Source organism: Thamnophis sirtalis, unplaced genomic scaffold, assembly GCF_051295495.1.
Source record: "Thamnophis sirtalis isolate CommonGarterSnake01/CBP01778 unplaced genomic scaffold, rThaSir2_p1.2 scaffold_6, whole genome shotgun sequence".
Taxonomy (NCBI): domain Eukaryota; kingdom Metazoa; phylum Chordata; class Lepidosauria; order Squamata; family Natricidae; genus Thamnophis; species Thamnophis sirtalis.
This window is the reverse complement of record NW_028261386.1, coordinates 78,390,789-78,411,279: the sequence shown is the minus strand read 5'-3', so window position 1 is coordinate 78,411,279 and position 20,491 is coordinate 78,390,789. Positions and strand designations below refer to the sequence as shown.

General features: G+C 39.0%; 1 protein-coding gene across 10 annotated transcripts in view; it reads left to right on the top strand.

Annotated features, from left to right (window-relative positions):
• Positions 1–20,491, top strand: part of ARID1B (AT-rich interaction domain 1B) — a 452,871-nt gene that overhangs the window by 347,007 nt on the left and 85,373 nt on the right. For 6 of the 10 annotated variants that reach the window (XM_087718249.1, XM_087718247.1, XM_087718244.1 and 3 more), the window contains exons 7-8: positions 4,413–4,538; positions 5,202–5,291. In XM_087718249.1, the coding sequence (XP_087574375.1) occupies positions 4,413–4,538; positions 5,202–5,291 (216 nt within the window). The remainder of the gene's footprint in view (positions 1–4,412; positions 4,539–5,201; positions 5,292–20,491) is intronic. The other 4 variants (XM_087718250.1, XM_087718248.1, XM_087718246.1 and 1 more) reach the window with 1 other exon arrangement.

Genomic DNA, 20,491 nt, shown 5'->3' with positions numbered 1-20,491 from the left:
TATGTAGTATTCTATCCTATTTGATTATTTGGTTTTTGGTCTTTACTTAATATATATCATAGATTTATATATTACACTATTATCTTATACCAATAAATGTCTCTCAATTTTATCAATTATACAAGCATTCAATCCTAGTAATGTGTGTGTGTGTGTGTGTGTGTGTGTGTGTGTGTGTGTGTGTGTATGTATCAGCTTATGTCATCAGAGATTTTCTTACATCAGATTTCAGGGTTCGGATTTACAATCCACTAGGTGTCACCCTTTCCTCAGTCTCACTGTTAATATCCATGAAGCAAAATTCTCTTTCCAATACAGTTCTCTATCTATTGTCTCTGGCACTGTTCCAAGCTCCGAGGCAAATAAATGTCAAATACTTATAAATTCAACAAGCAGCAGAAGGAAGAGTGAGCAGAAAAAGAAAAGGAACTCAGTGTACCAACCCGACTGTTAAACAACCTCTTCTTTGAGCTTTCCAAATCTTTTCGGCAAATATTATTTTCCATTCCACTCCTGTTTGTCCATGTCGGATTTTCGTTCTCACTGTGGCTAATTCCTTTAGCCTCTTCCGGCTGTCCCTTCCGTCTCAGCGTCTCTGCTCCAGTTCTTTTCGGCAAAATTGAGCTGCAAAAACAGTTTCTCTCCCGGCGCTTTCTTCTTTCCAGCTCACCCTCTCTACCAGTTTTGCGTTGCCTTCCTCTTTGGGTTGTCAGCAATAGTAACAAGTATCCAATTTCCACTGCTTCTCTGTCTATTCGCTCCCTTCTTATGCAGTCGCCATCGCTCCAGTCCTAACCAAAAGGCAGGATAGCTCCTCGTCCGTTTAGGGGGTTTCTCCTATCCGCAGGAGGATTTGCCTTATCACCCCAGCGTCTACAGAGTATCCCCTTTAATCTGTTGGTCCCTTCAGGATCAACAGTGCTCAAAAAAGAGCCCAAACGAAGAAGTTAGAGTTAGAAGTTAGGAGAGCTTCCTTCCCTCCACTCTAAGCACGGTGACGTCACCACAGGAAGTTCTATAATCTACCATTTCTAATCATCAAACCTATAAATCACAAGTTCATTTTTTCTTGTTACAGCAGTAACAAGAAAACTAACAGTAACTAACAAATGTAGTTATTATCCTTTCTCTAATAAAACAAGTCAATTTTGCAGTCTCTGCTGACTTCTTTACCAGCCATTCCTCAGTTGTGAGCATTTCAGAGTCTTTCCATTTTTGTGCATATAATCATCATGCAGCAGTTGTCATATATAAAAACAATGACCTTTTATGTTTTCTGCATTTCCAACATAAATCTGAAGTACCTTTATACATTCTAGCTTGTATATATTGTAAGCACATAGGTCAATTTTTAAAAAGTATTTGAATAATTTTGCTTTGCCTATTTTCAGTAAATCTGTGATAGGTTCCAAAGAGGTAGCTTTGTAAATATGATTGATTGATACCTTAAAGACCAACAAGTTACTTATCCTATTCATATAAGCAATATATTCAAAACTACCTCATAATGTTGGGCTATATCATTCATTAGAATTCTTGACACATCTTGTTCACTAAGGTTTTTGGTTCGAATAGTTTCTGTCCAAATTGCCAATAATTGCCAAAAATACTTTTCAGCTATTTTCTAGTTATAGATCTCTTCTTCTATATCATTCTAACAGTTCTCCTTGAAATTCAATTGTGTAAACAATTGGTTGATTATTATTTTTTGTAAATGATGCATCATGTAACGTATGGAAAGAGAAAAAGGCCTTTACAACTATTTATCCTTGGCCCCGATCTCACAATATCAATTGAGAACATCTGATTATCATGTTTTGGGCTAGGAGAAACTTCACATGAGATTTACAGAAAGAAATATTTCATATTCTTTGCTTATGGGGGGGGGAGGGGGAAGGATAGGAAAATTCTGCAATTGACTTTATGACTTGCCTTTGGAAATGCTTTGAATGATTAGCTTTATCTACCATTTGAACTATGTTGTTCACAGTTATGGTGTAATGATAGTTTCACAGCCTGAGAGGGTTCACTTCCCAGGTCCACTGAACATTGTACTCTTAACGGATAAGAAAATCACCTCCTATCATTTCATATAGAGGCCCTTAGGAAAAGATTGGAAAATATGTCTTAAGAATATATCAGGTTGTGAAAGTGAAAATTATCCAGTTGCTAAGATTTCTGTAACTTGAATCTATTCTTGTTTTAACAAAGCTAAGAAGAATATTTCTTTCTGTTGTGGGCTGCCAAGAGTTTGACACTAGTTTCCAAAAACCCTCATATCTTGATTTAATGTAGTACTCAGGCTGATGGAGCATCTATTATATTCAAATTATTTGCATCAATGTATTGTGGTATTTACATAAATGATGTAAATATTATTTAACAGATAAATCAAAAATGTTTTCAATGTATCTGAAGTCCAGTCAACAAAGGTCCATTAAATGGTATTTTTACTATATCTATATTTGTCTAAGTAATGTAGCCTGTGATGAGATAACTGAGAGTATTTTCCCATGCTACTGCAGTTCTATTTTAATAGCTATTTAAACTATATACAGATGTATGGAATTAGATGTTAACTAATTCATTCCTAGTATCCCAGAAAGATTTCCTAAAATTCAATTTAACCAAATTGAACAAAATATATAATACAGATTATATTATTTGTGGCCACCTTGTTTATTATTATTAGTTTATTAGTTTATTAGGTCAGTAATTCAGCCCAAATAAGAACCACTAAAAAGAATTCAAGAAGAAATATAGAATTCAGAATGTTAAGAGCAAAATGTTATATTGCTGGTAGCATGTATTTAGATTCAAGTTTTTCTCAGCATTTTACAGAACCAGCAGGCTTTCACTCTTCAGAGAAATATATTTTCATGTTAAAATAAACCTGCAAAAACCTAGTTGTTTGGTCACCATCAGGAGGTGTTATATTGAAATGTTTGTTACATTCATAAGAGCCTCAGCTTTCAAATCAATACTTTTATTTTTAAAGGAATACATTCCATAGTGAATTGATAATCAGAGTGTGACACAATACATTTGCATCTAAGTTGGTTCTTAACATGAACTGTTTATAGTTTACAGATTACAATGCCTGCTTATTGAATCATTTAAATGTGTTGTAACATTAATATAGATGGCCTGCTGTTAAGTCCATAGTTGCTCTTCACAACCTGGAAAACAAATTCTCAGAATCATATCAAATAGATTTACTGAAAAGGAAAGTTAGTTTGCAGAAAACTTTGCAAAATCTTTTGCAGCTGGTCCCGCAAAATAATAAGAAATATGGAAAATAAAGGAAGTTTGTTATCTATGTATATTAACTATATTATATATATTTGTATGAGGTCCAAGACGATTCTTCTTCACTCAGTTTGGCCCAGGCAAGCCAAAAGATTGCTCAGCCATGATTTAGGTCATTAGGAAAAGATTGTTTAAAAATCCCTTTGCTGCCTATATAGGAAAGGGATTTCTCTTGCGCCTCCCCCCCTCCCCAATTTTAGGGAAATAAGGATTCCTTTTTTTTAACCAAATAATTGTTATTTGAATTTATTTCTATTTTAATGGTGCTGGTTTTCATTTTACCTTGATTGTAATTGTATTGTTTTTTACTTGTATGTCTATCATTTACATTTTTGGTTGCTATAAATCACCTTGGTATATAAAGTGAAATACAGGATATAAAATCAACAATCAATAAATAAATTTCCTCCATTGCTGTGGGCCCTGACTGTAAATGTGGTTGGGATGACTGGCAAGTGATTGCCTTTTAATAGAAATAGGACCTTTACAAGAGGGATTTTCTTTAGGACCTAGCAATGGTGGATGTGATTAAATTTTCCCTTCATGCTTGCCTTGATTTTGATTATTATCAGCCACTCCAAACAAAGGGTATTTGTATTTTTGAAACCTGCATATCAATTTAAAGACTCATTAACAATATGTACAGTGGGGTAGTACAGTACAGTTGCTTTGGAATATCTTATTAAAGCAGTCACTCCTCTTGCCAGCAGTTTATGACGGGCTTTGTTAATAATTATGTAACAAGTCATATTCTGATCACATCTGGGGGGCAGTATAGTTGGGCGAGCTGTTTTCCTTATTGTGTTAAATAATCATTCACTGCTCTAGCAGTCTTCTAATTGGCAAGATTTTCCCTTCCAACTCCCCTCCACATAACTCCTAAACCTGCTTTCAAAGTTCTCCCAGTTTTCCAGAACAGATTTGGAAGTCAAGCAAGGAGCTATAGGTAGATGCAGGCTTCATTCCAACCAAAGGGTTCATTACATTGGTGGTAGGAGCCAACCCACAGGAGTGAAGCAGTTCAGGAGTGATTTTCAATAGGAAAACAGTACAGTAAAAATATAAAAACAAAACCCTGATCTGGATTCTCCATCCCTCCCTAGGTGACTATTGTAAGAGGGGGAAACAAAAGAGGAGAAAAGAAGGCAAACCCAAATCGCCTCATAGATACAACGATGCTGAACCAAGCTTTCTGTCTGCACTTTGCCCACAGCTATGCAGATATTCAGGTCAAGATGTAAATCTGCTTGTGTTGCTATTTATGAAGTCATGTTCCCTTTGGTTAAACACTGACTTGGATTCGGTCCTATTCCAATTTGCATGCTAGTTTTTTTTTTTTTTACCAGATGTAAATTATGAACTAAGCTCTTATTTGGATAACAAAGTGCACACCACAGGCTTTAGATATGTATTGGTTTATTACTGTGTTATATCTTGGCACCAACATTAAATCCATTGATTCAGTGGATTTTTTTCCCCAAACAACATAGATAGAATTTATCTTTGGTTCTAAGGTTGGCAGCTGTCCATGTTTTCCTGGCTGTAAGCCAGTGCAAGCTAATAGGATGAATCCCACTGTTCAGCCGCCTTGGATTTTGTAAATTCCTTCCTAAAATATATATTTCAAGAGCTATAAACTGAATTATGTCAATAAGTTTGAAAACAGGCTCGGTACAAAATAAAGCATTTCAGGATGCTTTTTTATTAAATATGTTGTGCATGTTTCCATGGATTATACAAAAGAAAAATGTATATTTGAAATAGATATTACATTTTTCACTGTATCTAGCACAGTCGTTGTACCACTTTTTAGAATACCTGTATGATTTTTATTACCTCTTTTTCCTTTTTAGGAATAAGTCATTTATTTTTTGTCTCCGTGTATATTGCAGGTAGCCAGATGCCATCACAGACTCCTGGTACCCAATCAGAATCTAGCTCCCATCCTGCCTTGAGCCAATCCCCAATGCCCCAGGATCGAGGTTTGTGTTGAAAAATAATAACTGTGGAGCATAACAAAATAAAAGAAGAGAAGAGCAAAATTTGTTAATCTGCCTATTAGAACCAGGAAATTCTATGTAAACTTTTCTCAGCAAGAACAATTTCCCAAGGGAAGAGTAAATTTAAAAAGATTGTCTATAAGATTATTTTAAAAAAGACCTTACTGTTCTGAAAACACTCTGTATCAGAAGTTCTTTGTAGATGGTTTATGGCATTTTAAAATCTGGATTTTAGGAAACATTATTTATAAATATCTGACTTAGAATGTAGTCTCTGTGGGATAAAAATGTCAGCTCATTTTCAAACAAGAGTTCCCATAGTTTTCAAAGTAAGGAAGTATTGTTATGATTTTCAATATAGGCCATTACATTTATTTTCTTTTTAAAAACTAGGAATGGGGCTAACAGGCTGGAAATGAATATTCTTGCTTTTCTCTTCTCAAAAAGTGCCAGCATTGTATTTTGTCAAATTTCAAACACACCAGGAATAATCTTTTCTGAATAAGGCTTTTTAATACCATAGTAAATTATCATGGTCTTGCTGTACTGTCTCATTGTGGAGTGGAGGGTGTGTGCATGGGCAGGATGAGCGATGAAACCTGCAAGTATATGACAAAAATACAAAATCTCAGCAGGGTTACTCAGGGTAATCCAAAAAGCCCAGGCAGAGGAAATGGTACCTATATTGGACAGCAACAATATAGGAAGATGCTAGAGGCAAAAGATCACTTTAGTGACAGAAGCGAAGGCAGTGTGTGGGTGAAGGCAGTGGTAAACCACAGCTTTATTTTATCAAGAAAATCATATGGATAGGAAATATCAAATCACTGTTAGGGCAGTGCTGCTCATGTCAGATAACACTCAACATGCTACTAGGGAAGAGCTTGGAGTATTAAGGATTGGATATTTTCAATCAGAAGATTGCATTGTTTACTACTCAAGTCTTTAAAAACAAAGAAGGGACAATGTTGCTCTTATAGTTAAAAAGAGTACAGTGAGAACAGTACTTGGCTACATTGCAATCAGTGATCAAATATTGATTAGATTTCATGGATAAGTGTATGCTTCAACTACTGATGCAAATGAAAAGGAAGCTTACGAGTTTGATGATCGAGTTCAGTTTCAAATCAGCAGAAAATGGAAGCAAGATGTGATGCTTGTGATTGGATATTGGAATGCCAAAGTTGGAAACATTAAGAAGAAAATGTAGTTTGACTGTATTGCCTAAGAAGTGGAAATTAAGTAGAACAACAGTTTCTGACAATCTAATGATTTTTTGTCATTGCCAATGCAGTTTTCCAACAACAAAAATGAATACTATGAATAACACCAGAAGGAGTACACAGAAGTCAAATTGGCTACATTATTGATAGAAGGAGATGAAATAGCTCATTTATAACAGTGAAAATATGATAGGGCTGACTGTAAAAGAGATAATGAATTGATTTTTTTGATGTGCAAGTTCTAAATTAAGCTAAAGAAGAAGAAGGTCAACCAGTTTCCATGATATCATCTTGAACATGCATCCACTATTTCCAGAGAAAACATCAGATATTTCTTTGAAGTTCTGAACTTTATTGACACACAGCCAGAGTTCACCCGAATAGGTAGTAAAAATCTGGCGTACCTTTCCGAACCAGTAGTAATAGCAGCCTGGCCATGCCCCCGAACCGGTTCCCTCAGTTGCCACTGCCGTTGCCAGCATGTTTTTTGGCTGGAAAAGGAGGCAGAGAGAAGCAGTCCTGTTGTCAATGTACACAACAGGGGGAAGGTGGGGGGGAAGAAATTTCAACTTCAGCCTCCTGGTGTGGCACAAAGCTTTGGGTGAAGGCAGGAGGGAGGTTGAGCAGCAGGTTGAGTGAGGGGTAGGCAGTGGCGTTTTTCCCTTCTCCCAGCCTCCAGAAGAACTCTGCAGGCTTCAGCAGGGCTGGAAGAAGAGAAAAATGCCTCCATTTTTGCAAAAACGGGGGCATTTTTTTCTTCCCCTAGGCCTGCTAAAACCTGCGGAGTGTTCCTGGGGGCTGGAGAGGACAAAAACTTTTTTTCTTACTGAGTAGTTTGCAGGTGGTCCCTTAGCTCCAGCAAGGCATTGTTTTAAGGCAAAAAAACCCAACCCATCAATAAATCTCTGTTATTCTGATGACATTACTTTGATAGCTGAAAATGCAATTGATGTAGTGTGTGTGTGTGTCCATGATGTTGTATTGTTTCATTGAATGTGAACAAAGTTTTTGCCATACTCTTATGATTCACTGGAGAGAACCAACAGTTTTGAGCCCATGTTTGCGCCCATTAGAACAAGTTTGAAAATTATACCCAAAATCAAGTTGTCAGTTTCCAGATTTGCCTATCACAACCTGAAAAATTCCAAGCACCTGTGCAAGAAGTTCCAAGTCCACTGCCTGCCAGGACATTTGTGGCCACTTAAACTAGGGCAAAGAACTATGTAAGTCTTAACACAGGGAGGGGGTGGTGGAGATTTGCACAGAGTGGTAGGTCCTGTGCTCCATGATCCTTCATGCTGTGCTTTTTTCTGTTTTGGGGATGCTTCCAGCTGAAATTATTGATTGAACACCAGCATCTTCACTGACTGACAGTCTGATGAACTGCAGCAGAGAATAGCATCCAACTCTTGAATTACAGGGCCAAACAGAAATGCTGTTTTTATGAATAATTTATCATAACCTGCACTTTGAAAATTTTAACCTTAATCTTCAAATTGCTCTTCTGGCACAAGTTTACTGCCATTTTGTTTCCAATGCATTATCCTGATGTTTATCATCAAGAGAGCTGGCTTTTTTTTATTCAGAATATTTATTGAATCCCTTTCCATGCTATGGCTGATCTTTTGTGACCTAACTTGTTTAAAATGCCCATTTGTTTCATGCCACAAAAACAACATTTGTAACCAGTGAAGTTACATTGATCTGCCAACACATTTATCCAAAGCTTTTGTTAGTTCTGAGCATTGTACACATAAACATGTCTGGGCTCCCTTTTGTGCCCTACCATTGATTAGAGACCTCTTTAAAATGGAAAACTTGCTTGAACCTTTTTCTACTGAACTTAAAACTGAGGGAAAGTACCAGTATGGTATTCAAAGGAAAGGTGTTTGTCATACACTGATAAAACTCAAGTAGAAAATTTTTCCTGTTAAAAATAACTAAACTGCAGGGCTCCGTAGCAGTCATTTAAACATTTCACTTACTGATTCAAACATTTCCAAGTGAAAATACTAAAGGACCCTCCAATTTCTGGCAGTGTTTGTGTTCCTTCTAGCAAATGTGCCATATTTTCTTTCCGTGTTGAAAGAATGAATAAAAGAGCATTATGCATTTATTTAAAATATCTCAGTGCTCTGTTAGCTGAGTAGTTTATGAGATTTTCTTTGCTGTTGTAAGCATTCTTGACATGGCCAACATATGACTAGCCCCAAATCTTCTCACTTTTAAGAAAGCCATTAAGGCTCAACTCTAACACAGACATTAGGGATCGATTAAGTAAGAGTCCCCCTTTGATTGTTCTGTCATGTACTAATCACTATTTTGTATTTATGTATTGTGCTTATTGGTATATGATGATATGTTCCCTTTTTATTTATTATTTTTAAGCTGTACACCACTCAGAATTACATCATTTGAGCTGGGAAGTCCTATAAATCTTGAAAATAAATAGAAGATAAATCACAATTATTTTTAACCCAAGGAAGCTAATTTTATGTTGTTATTTTCAGTTGAATAGTTCATGTTTCTAAACTTAAAAATAATGCATCAGATTCTAACAGAGTGCTTCGCCACAAATATTTTGTATCATACTGTGTGTGTGTGTGTGTGTGTGTGTGTGTGTGTGTGTGTGTGTGTGTGTGTGTGTGTGTATGATACAGATGCTGCCTACACTTGATCGGTAAGAAACTTGATTAGACTGGTTACTTCACAATTCCTTTGCTGTCTATTACCATTGCAGTGTGTATAGGAATTCATCTCTGGGAAGCAAAGATCGAGCAGCATTAACAAAGTAGATCAGTCCTGGAGCTACTAAATTAGAGTAGCAAAAATGTGGACAGGCATTAGGTTTTTGCAGAGAGTTAGACTTATCTGTAGCTCTTTGCTGACATCTGATGTTTATCCTAATTAGTACAGTGGAGGTGGGGGGAGTTTCTGTCATGCTTATCTGTATCCTGTTTCTGCCTACCGGCCTGGTTTCACTCATTCTGCAACTTAGGCAATTCTAAGCTTAGTCTTTGTGCTCAGGCCAGTCTTCCAATAGACCACAAAAGCTTTCTTTGCTTTTTAAGACTGAAGGCCCAGCTGGGACACCCGAAGCATGCAGGGCTAAGATAGCTGCTATTCTCTTTCCCTGATGGAATTTAGAGGAAGTTAGATACATCACAGCAAAAACGCATGTGTCTTTTCTCCCATTTACACCTTTTCAGGCTGTCACCCTGCTGAAGCTGTGGAGCTGTGGTCCATTAAAAATGAGTCTGGTTTCCCCCAATAGGAATCATCACTAGACCTCAGCAGAAGTAGAGCAGTGTTTTTCAACCACTGTGCCGCGGCACACTAGTGTGCCGTGACATAGTGTAAGGTGTGCCGTGGGAAAAACACTTTATATATAGTCAGTATAGGCACAGAGTTAAATTTTTTTAACATTTTCTAATGGTGGTGTGCCTCGTGATTTTTTTCATGAAAAAAGTGTGCCTTTGCACAAAAAAGGTTGAAAAACACTGAAGTAGAGGATATTATCAGCCTTAAACACAAAAGGAAGGGCAAAGCAAGAAAGGAGAGTAAAAGGAATTACTTATTGCTCTATTGCTAGGTTAGAGTATAAAGGTTACTTCAAAATATTTGTAGAGACAGCAATTTTGGGGGAGTGATTTGTTACTTGAACTACAGGAGAAATAGAAAAAAAATGTATTTTCTTATATCTATATTAAAGTTTGTATACAACGTTACATTATTTTTTAAACTCATAATGACAGTGTAATGAAAAGCATGTTTAAAATAATATAAAGTATTCCTTGATTTACAACCCGGTCATTTAACTTTTTAAAAAGCTACTTAAGATCTGTCCTCAAAGTGGTGCTCCCCCTACAGTTATTGCTTTCTGGACCTTGGCAACTGGCTCACATTTATGACTGATTTTAATATCCCATGGTCACATGACCATGCTTTTCAGTGTTTTGGGCTGGTTTATGTCAAACAGCAACCCATTCAGAAGAACAGATTCACTTAACATAAGAAGCTGGTTCAAAATACAGTGGCGCAAGTATTAATAGTCACCTGTCTGTCTATATGTTACCATTGCTCTGTAAGCTGTATTGGTTACCAGTTGGCTTCTAAGCGTAGTTCAAGATGCTGGTTATTACCTATAAAGTCTTGTATTACATTTGGGCTGGATATCTGAGGGACTGATTATCTCCAAGAGTTTTCTCCCACCTAGTATATTATGGCAAAGTGGTGGGTGTGCTTCAGTTTCTTTCCTTCTATTAAACATCATTTTGTGGAACCAAGGATGTATCAGTGGTACCATTTCGTATGTACCATTTCAGCCGAACCGGTATTGGTATTGCAGCCTGGGTCACTGGAACTGGCAGTGACCCAGGCCTGCCACCCCACTGAACTGGTTCCCTCATTGCTGACACTGCTGCCATCTTGTTTTTTAGTTCTGCGCATGTGCAGAACAATTTTAATTTAACTGCACATGTGTGCGCAAAGTAAATCTGGGCAAAACCGGCAGTAAAGCCTGGCAGGACCCCTGGTATGTATGTATTATTTGTCACAACACCCACCCTCTGGAATAGCATCCTAGAGATAAGGACAGTGCCCCCTCTCCTAGACTTGGGGATGATGTGGTGGGGGAGGGAAGGGTTTTGCTATTTTTGTTTCATCTTTGTTGTTTCTATATTTTTTTAATCTGGGTTGTCTATGTGGAGTTATGTTTTATCTGTTTTATAGATATTTTTGGTTTTGTACGATGCTCAGAATACATTGGAATTAAAGCAGCTATAATAATTTAAACAATAAACTAAATAAACAAAATAAAAGTACACGCATGCACACACACACACACACACCAGATATATGCAAGGTAAATGGACACAAATTAGGGATTAATTATGAATCTTTTGTATTCTAGATATTGCCAGAACATAAAAGTTAAATACTCTTTCAATTTTTTGTACAGGTTAAAAAAAGGGGTAATTTCTCAATACAAATAAAATATAAAACTGATGTTTTATTAAAGGATTAATGAAAAGTGATTAACTATATCCATATATTGTTGGAGAACTCCCGCAAAACCCATTTGTTTGGCACCCTTGGTGTTCTTGGTTTGAAATAAGTATGCCTTCTTTCATCATGCTTGGATTAAAATAGTACATTGGGAACAGCTAAAAATACAGAATCTAATGCAAACTTTAAATGGCCTCATGCTGTTACTCTGGCATACATTTTCATGAAGAGGGTGCTTTATAAGCCTTTATTTATTAAGGAAAATATATATGGGTCAGGATTAATTAAAAAAAACCTTTTAATTGTTTTCTCTTTATAATTTTCGCAGCAGTACATAGTTAAATATTCATGATAATGTTGATGATACACTAAAGGTCTGGAGTTTCAAAATCAACACAGGTTATTTAACCCTTTTCATCTGATGCATCATCAGAGATTTCCTCAGAAAATCCCAAAGCTCTGGAATAATTAGAAGAAAGTAATGAGGATTTAATTAGTCCTTGAGATGTGCTAAAATAGGACTACTGAGAACCTCCCCCCCCCCCACCCTTATTTAGACATGGAATGCAACTAGATCTGATGCCATTTCAGATGCTGTGATACGCTGGAAAATGTATTCCATAGCTGGAGGCAGTTTCATGGCACCATTCTGTGCCTGAAAGATCTGCACGGAAGGTACCCATCATGACAGTTTCTGACAAAAGCTCACATTCACCATCCTTTGCCAAGAGCCCGTTTTACATTCTTCTTCCTCTGGGTTCTGTCTTTCTTTTTTCCTTCCCCTCATTTATGTGCTGTATGCTAGTGTTAGTGTTTCATCTTTCTCTCCCCCACACCCTATGGTTTTTGCAGGGGGAGGAGCAGGAAGGAAAGAGATATATAAGCATGTTTGAAAAGAAACAAGCGGAATGCAAAGAATCGCAGTGGGTAACAAATTGGAGCCTTATAGAATCCAGGTGTTGTCAAAGGAAACCTTTGACACACCTGCATGTAAGCATTAACTCAAAATCAAGCTCTTATTTAATTTTAAATCTTCAAAGACATGATATTTATTAAGAGTTGCAATGTAGTAAATTTCAGTAGAGTGGAGATTATTATCCAGAAGGAAGCAAAAACAGAAAGGATGCACTCTGGAATTTTTATGTTTTTATGTTTGGGTTTTTATTTATTAATTTTTTGGATGCACAATAACAAACTGAATTTCTGTTGCTTCATGTTCTTGATTTACTTACTCCTTTTCATTTTCTTATAATATCTATATCCTGTCACTTCAGCATCCATTTATTTTCATTTAATGCAATATTAATAAATGTATCCTTATGGAAGTTATGTGTATAATTTAAGGAACTTTTCTCTCACATTCCCCACTCAGGACTCCATCATCATTTAGCACTGACATTTGATAAAAAGTCTCTTTTTCCTAACATCTGTTTGCCATCTCTAAGTCAGATGCAAAGGAATAAAAATCCTAATCAAACTGCAATTCAAAAAGCACTTTTTAGTAGGACTGTTTTTGATCATAAAAGGATATTCTATCTTGTTTTTCTTCTGAAGAGGATTTACAACTGATCTGCTGCATAATAAATCTATTCACACTGTTATTTTGTATTTGTATACAGTTACTTTCTGGTTTTATGTTCTTTGAGTGTTTTTTTTTTAATCCAAATCAGAAGTACAGTAACATTTTAAACTTTGCTTTTAAATCTGGTTTATTTGAAAGATCTCCAGCAAGGTTCCCAATTTGCTGACACTATGCAAAATTGCACTTTGCTGTCTTCTTTTTCTGGTTTATTTGAACAGGGAAAGGAACAAAGTAATTATATGCAAATGTATGCAATGTATCTTTGTTTACCACTAATCTGCTATGAGACAGAAGCAATTTCCACTATATAGATGTTATCCAAATGCTCTAGATTCATATAATCATTTGTGCAGTGATCATGTAGCAGTCAATTGAGTGGATCAATTGAAGTTTCTAAAGATTATTAATTCAGCAGCTTTGGGACAATTAGGAAAAAGGCCCTTTTTTATCAAATATTCCACTCTGAGAAGCAAGGTGGGTTTTTAAGTAGGTTGGTAACTCAAAAAGAAGTGGATGGGGGCCCGGATCTGCCCCTCGCCCTAGAGTGAATGGTGTATGTGGCCTGCCGGGAAGAATGGGGGCCATGGGAGAGGGGGTGTCTACGGGTGGGGGAGAGGGTCGGAGCATTTCGGTTACGACTGGGAGGGGCAGATATGATAGGAGCTGTAGGGCTAGCCATTACCGGGGAAGAAGGACTCGCTACATTACAGGCTCACCTCATTACCGGGGAAGAAGGACTCGCTACATTACAGGCTCACCCCTCAGGCTCACCTCAAGAACCTGGTGGCAGAGGAGATCAGGGCCCTGGTCACAGGTTGCTGCTGCTAAATGCCAGGTCTGATGTGAATAAGGCTCCCCTCGTCCAGGACTTAATATTAGACGAGGGGGCAGACCTGGCATGTATAACTGAAACCTGGCTGGGCCAAGAGGGAGGAGTCCCCCTCTCAGAGATGTGCCCAAATGGGTTCCAGGTGTTCCACCAACCATGACACCAGTGAAGGGGTGGGGGAGTAGCAATGGTCGTCCAGGAGTCATTAGTTCCTTGCAGGATCCCTGCCCCAGAGATTGTGGGGTGTGAGTCTCTTCTCTTGAAGTTGGACCTAGGGGTTCAAGTGGGCTTGTTCTTGACGTACCTACCTCCCAGCTGCGTCACGACAGGCCTGCCTGTGCTACTAGAGGCAGTAGCCGGGTTGGCGGTAGAGTTCCCCAGGCTAATGGTGCTGGGGGACTTTAATCTACCATCTCTTGGCGAACACTCTGAGGGGGCACAGGAGTTCATAGCTTCCATGACAACCATGGACTTGACCCAAGTAGTTCAGGGTCCAACTCATAGAGCGGGACACAAACTCGACCTCGTATTTCTCTCGCGGCAGTGGAGACATGATCTGCAATTAAGGGGAATAGAGACCTCGCCCCTGTCATGGTCGGATCACTCCTTGCTGAGGCTTGACTTCAGGACACTACTCCCCCACTGCAGGGAGGTAGAACCGATTAAGTGGTTCCGCCCCAGGCGCCTGATGGACCCGATGGGATTTCAGAGGGAGCTTGGAGAGATACATGACTCCCTTGCTCGCAATCTGACCGAATCCTTAGTCGCTGCCTGGAATGCTGCGGCGACTGAGGCACTGGATCGGATTGCGCCTTTCAGGCCTCTCCACGGCAGTGGATCCAGGAGGGCACCTTGGTTTGCTGAGGAATTCCGGGAGATGAAGCGTCAAAAGAGACGCCTAGAACGACGTTGGAGGACTAGTAACTCTGAATCTGATCGAACACTACTAAGAGCCTTTATTAGGACTTCCTAGTGGCGATACGGGCGGCAAAATGCACACATTTTTCCGCTCTTATTGCATCCACAGAATCCTGCCCAGTCGCCCTGTTCAGGGTGACCCGCTCCCTCCTGAAAGGTGAGGGGGTGGGGGAACCCCTGCAGGGAAGAGCTGAGGAATTTGTTCAATTTCTGTCAGATAAAATCACTCAGTTTCGGACAGACCTTGACTCCGCTTGGGCAATACCAGCCGAGATGCCGAGGGTAAGTCTAAGTCGGATTTCCTGGGATGAGTTCGAATTTGTCACCCCTGAGGAAATGGACAAGGCCATGGGAGCGATGAGCGCCTCCATCTGGACCCATGCCCCTCCTGGCTGGTCTTGACCGGCAGGGAGGTGACACGAGGCTGGCTCCAGGTGATTATCAATGCATCTTTGCAGGAGGGGTCTTTCCTGCAACCCCTAAAGGAAACTGTGGTGAGACCCCCTCCTCAAGAAGCCTTCCCTGGATCCAGCCGTCCTGAAAACTACCGTCCTGTTTCCAACCTTCCTTTTCTGGGGAAGGTTGTTGAGAAGGTGGTGGCGCTTCAACTCCGACGGACCTTGAATGAAGCGGATTATCTGGATTCCTTTCAGTCTGGTTTCAGGCCTGGGTACAGCATGGAAACCGCTTTGGTCGCACTGATCGATGATCTCTGGCGGGCTAGGGATAGAGGGCATTCCTCTATCCTGGTGCTGCTTGACCTCTCAGCGGCTTTCGATACCATCGACCATGGTATCCTTCTGTGACTTCTGGAGGAGATGGGAGTGAGAGGCACCGTTTTTTGGTGGTTCTCCTCTTACCTCTCCGGCAGGTCGCAGTCGGTGTTGGTCGGGGGACAGAGGTCGACCCCTAGGCTCCTCAAATGTGGGGTGCCGCAGCGTTCGGTCCTGTCCCCCCTCCTATTCAACATCTACATGAAGCCGCTGGGTGAGATCATACGACGGCACGGGATAAAGTACCATCAATATGCAGATGATACACAATTATATCTATCTGCCCCGTGCCAGCTCAGTGTAGCGGCGGACGTGATGTGCCGATGTCTGGAAGCTGTCAGGATCTGGATGGAGATAAACAAATTGGTACTCAATCCCGATAAGACCGAGTGGCTTTGGATGTTGCCCCCGAAGGGCAGTCCGTCCCTGATCCTGGGGGGTGAAAACTTACACCCCTCAGAGAGGGCCCGCAATTTGGGGGTCCTCCTGGATTCGCAGCTGACACTGGAACACCATCTGTCGGCTGTGACCAGGGGGGCTTTTGCCCAGGTTCGCCTGGTACACCAATTGCAGCCCTACTTGGACCGGGGGGCACTTCAAATGGTCACTCATGCCCTTGTCACCTCAAGGCTGGATTATTGCAATGCGCTCTACATGGGGCTACCCTTGAAAAGCATTCGGAAACTACAGCTAGTCCAGAATGCAGCCGCACGAGCGATATTGGGTGTACCGAGATACACCCATATTACACCTGTCCTCCGCGAACTGCACTGGCTGCCAATTGGTCTTCGGATGCAATTCAAGGTGTTGGTTATTACCTTTAAAGCCCTACATGGCTTAGGACCAGCGTATCTGCGAGACTGTCTACTGCCACACACCTCCCAACGGCCGATAAGATCCCACCGGCCTCCTTCAGATGCCGTCAGCCGGACAATGTCGGCTGGCGGGCCCCCGGAGGAGAGCCTTCTCTGTGGCTGCTCCGACCTTGTGGAATCAGCTACCCCCAGAGGTCCGGACCTTACCCACTCTCATGGCCTTCAGGAAAGCTGTTAAAACCTGGCTGTTCCGGCACGCCTGGGGCTGTTGACCTTATTGTCAAGGTCCAGCCCCGATTAGAGTGTATGCGTGTTGTGAATTTTTAAACTATTGTTTTATTTTGCTTTTCTTTTTCTTCTTTCTTTGTAAGCCGCCCGGAGTCCTCCAGGATTGGGCGGCCTATAAATTTAATAAATAAATAAAAAGACAATTTATATAAATATGATATTTTCTGTATAACTGTTCTCAGTTATAAAAAGTACCTCTAGTAATGGAGTTTTATAGGGTATGGGAGAATTTATTTGAAATTCTTCATAAAGCTTAAGGGGCTCTCAAGGACAAGATCACATGTAGTAAATTAGAATATTTTGAAAAGAGTAGAACAAATGCTTCACAAATTAAGGGAGATGAGGACAGTCATCATGATCAACATTGTAAAGCAGTTGTATTCTGCTAGTATCTTCCAGTTTAATTTTGATTCTTAACCTCTCAAGGATTTAGAGAAATGTGGTATTGAGAATTCATTCACTTGTTTAGGGTGTCACCATGCTAATTTTTGATTTGGTTACACCCAATGTTTGTCAAGGACAAAAGTTTTCTTTTGCTGCTGCCTTTTTTAAAAAGTGATGTTAGAGTACCAAACTAGCTCTATTCTTGGAGAATCTTAGTGCCAGTTTCAGAACCCGATAGGTGTCAGCTTCAAGTCCTCAACCAACTTCATATGGAAATCCAATTGATTAATTACTAAATGTATAGAAGAAGAAAAAAGCTTATATGCAGAAAGAAATGAATGGTCAGAGTGTATGCAAAGATAAAAGGCAGCATTTTAATCAGTTGCTTGAAGGAAGAAGACACGTTTGAACTAAATAATCGTATGGACAGAATAAAAAACTAAAATCGAATCTTTGTTATTGTTGTTTAGAAAGAGGAACAATGGCTTATGCTATGCGTTAGTACAATTGCTAACAAAAAGTCATCTCAATGGAAAAATCAGCCCCAGACTTTAATGAGAAACAAATCAGAATCATTTTTTGTTGAAAAATGTCTGTTTGTTTCTTAGCAGTCTGTTGGTCTTGTTGAGCTTTTTGTACTCAGGATAATTATTTCAGAAAGTGCTACTGTGAAACTGTAACTTAATATTATAGCACATAATTTGTTTTCAAAGGTTTCCTAATTCAGACCCTGGTCTTTTCTAAAGTAGAGTTTGGAGAAAACCTCAGGCAAAAATTCTGAAAAGCTGTTGTTACTTAATGTAAATAATTCTAAGGTGATCTGGGTTGGCATAAAGCAGATAACCCCCTCATGTGTTCCAAAAACATGGCTTCTTTGGATGCTTTGCTCATTTCCTTAAATTTGATGAGTTCATCTTCATTGTTCCTATTAATGCTGGACATATCTGAAGATTTTCAGGTAATGTCCCTCACACTGTAAAGTCTTAGCACATTATTTGCATTCTAAGGACAACAACTACATTCCAAAGTGTATTATCCTATTTTTTTTCTCAGTGCAAGATTAGCTTTGGTGGGGTGGGGTGGGGTGGGGAGGGAGAGTTCCAAACTGTTACTCTAGGAAATGAGCTCATTTTGTATACATTTCAATGCTGCCTAGGTAGATTTAATAATTATTCACGGAACACAAAATGTTATTTTTCCTTTTTCTTGTCATCCACTTTCAAAATTACTATTCAGAATTCTTATCACACACTCCCAACTGAGTTCATTGGCAATGCATGTGGAAGCCCTCATTTTTCACATGATTTTTCTCCCCTGGGTTTCTCAGTATGTTCAAAAGATACTCAGAGCTGATCTTTATTTAAATCTGTTTGTGACATAGCTGGATTTTATCTTTTAACATATTCTTCCTCTCCTCCAGAAACTTTTACATTCCTTCCTTTCTTCTCCCTTCCTTGAATTCTTACCCTTTTCTGTCTTCATGATGAATCCTAGCATTTTGCTTGTACTCTCTGGTTCCCAAGATTATTTGTGCATTCAAATTACTGCCAGCAGCCTGCTAATTCAATTGCTTTGAACCTGTCTTGTCCATTAATCTATCTTCATTTTGAATTCAGAATAAATATCTCTCTCACTCAACTTACTGTCTTTCTGGATAGGCAGAAACAAATGTGGCATAGTTAATGATTATATAAAGGAGCCAAGAATCTCTCTGCCATCTTAGCTAGCAGGCACTGAGGAAACAGAAGTACAATCAAAATCATGACTTCCAAAAGTCAGCAAAAATTTCTTTACTCATAATGAGTTTTGGTTTAGGAGGGAGCAAGACTCCATTCTTTCCATTCCATATGCATTGTTTATTTGTTTGTTTGTTTGTTCAATTTATAAGCCACTTCAATTTTCCAAACAATTCTGCACAACTCTTTGGCAAATTATTAAGCAGTTTACTATGCATTTTAGTTTTGATTGACTGTTTTCAATTACCTTTATCTATAGATTCACTATTCTTTCCAATTTAGGCAGATCTTAACAAGGAAGCATCCATTCATCCTTCTCTAGCATAGTTGCTAGGAAGTTGGAAGATACTCAAACTGACTGCTTGCCCTTTTGGTTTTCTAGAAATAATATTTCAGATGTTTTGTTTGTTGGCGATGACAATGTACCTAGACCAGGTACACAATAAAACTGATACAATCTAAAACTCTGAAACATGGGCACTGACATCACAACAGTCAGCACATAGTTCAGCTACGTATTATCATGGGTATAATGAAATGCCATATGTCTTTGGAGTAGGCTCTGAATGGAGAAAGTTGCCAATTTGGAAAGATGTATTCTCTTCTGTTTCTAATTATAAATAATTAGAGAAGCAATCATAATTGGTAACAGAAAGAAGACATTATTTCTTGAATTTCATGGGAGGAAGCATGCAATGGGGTACCCCAAGGCTTCATCTTAGGCCCAGTACACTTCAAAATTTCATAAATGATTTAGGCAAGGGGCTAGCAGGGGAGCTCATCAAATTTGCAGACAACATCAAGCTGGGCAGAATTGACAACACTTTAGAAGACAGACTCAGGATTCAGAAGAATCTTGATTTGAGCATTGGACACCATCCAAGATGCAGTTCTGTGGTGAGAAAAATAAAGTCCTGCACTTAGGCCATAGAATATAATTTTAATATAACTCCCTTTGTGCATTGCTTTACATTTTACTCAACATCATTAAGTAAGATTTGTATGAGGAAAATTTGGATTTTTCTTCCCAAACTACCATCTGGGGGATCTATCTAAGCCTTCCTCCAATTCCAATTTATCAATGATATATGATAATTTTAAGGATTAGGCAGGAAGAAAATAAAAAAGGAGGTATATATTTAAATATCATTGCTGCTGTATGTAGATGAGGTTTTTGTCCTATCAGAAAGAGAATTGGTTGAAAGATTTAGCCACTTAACTTAATAGCACAGCTGGTGGAACTCCAGGGGGCCTTGGCTAAAGCTTTAGTTGGGTCATTATTTTCTGCCTTCACCAAAGGAATTCAGTTTGTGAAGAAGAATGAATAAACAAACAAAGACCGAATACAGAATTAAAATAGAGGATTTTAAAATATATCATAGAACAAACGTCTCTAGTCTCAACAAATTTAGCATTCTAAGCAGCCTTTTCAGTGGAAGACAAATGTGCAAAGATGACAAGCTATGTGAGAGTTATTTCACCAAAGAAGCATTTTTAAAGCATCTTTAGTTGAATTTATGCAAAAAGCTGTGTCAGCAAGATGCAAATCTTAGCAATCGTTATTTAAATGTTCAGGGTGCTGAACAAAAAGTTTGTTAGTGTAGCCCAGTGAATTTTTATTGGCTTA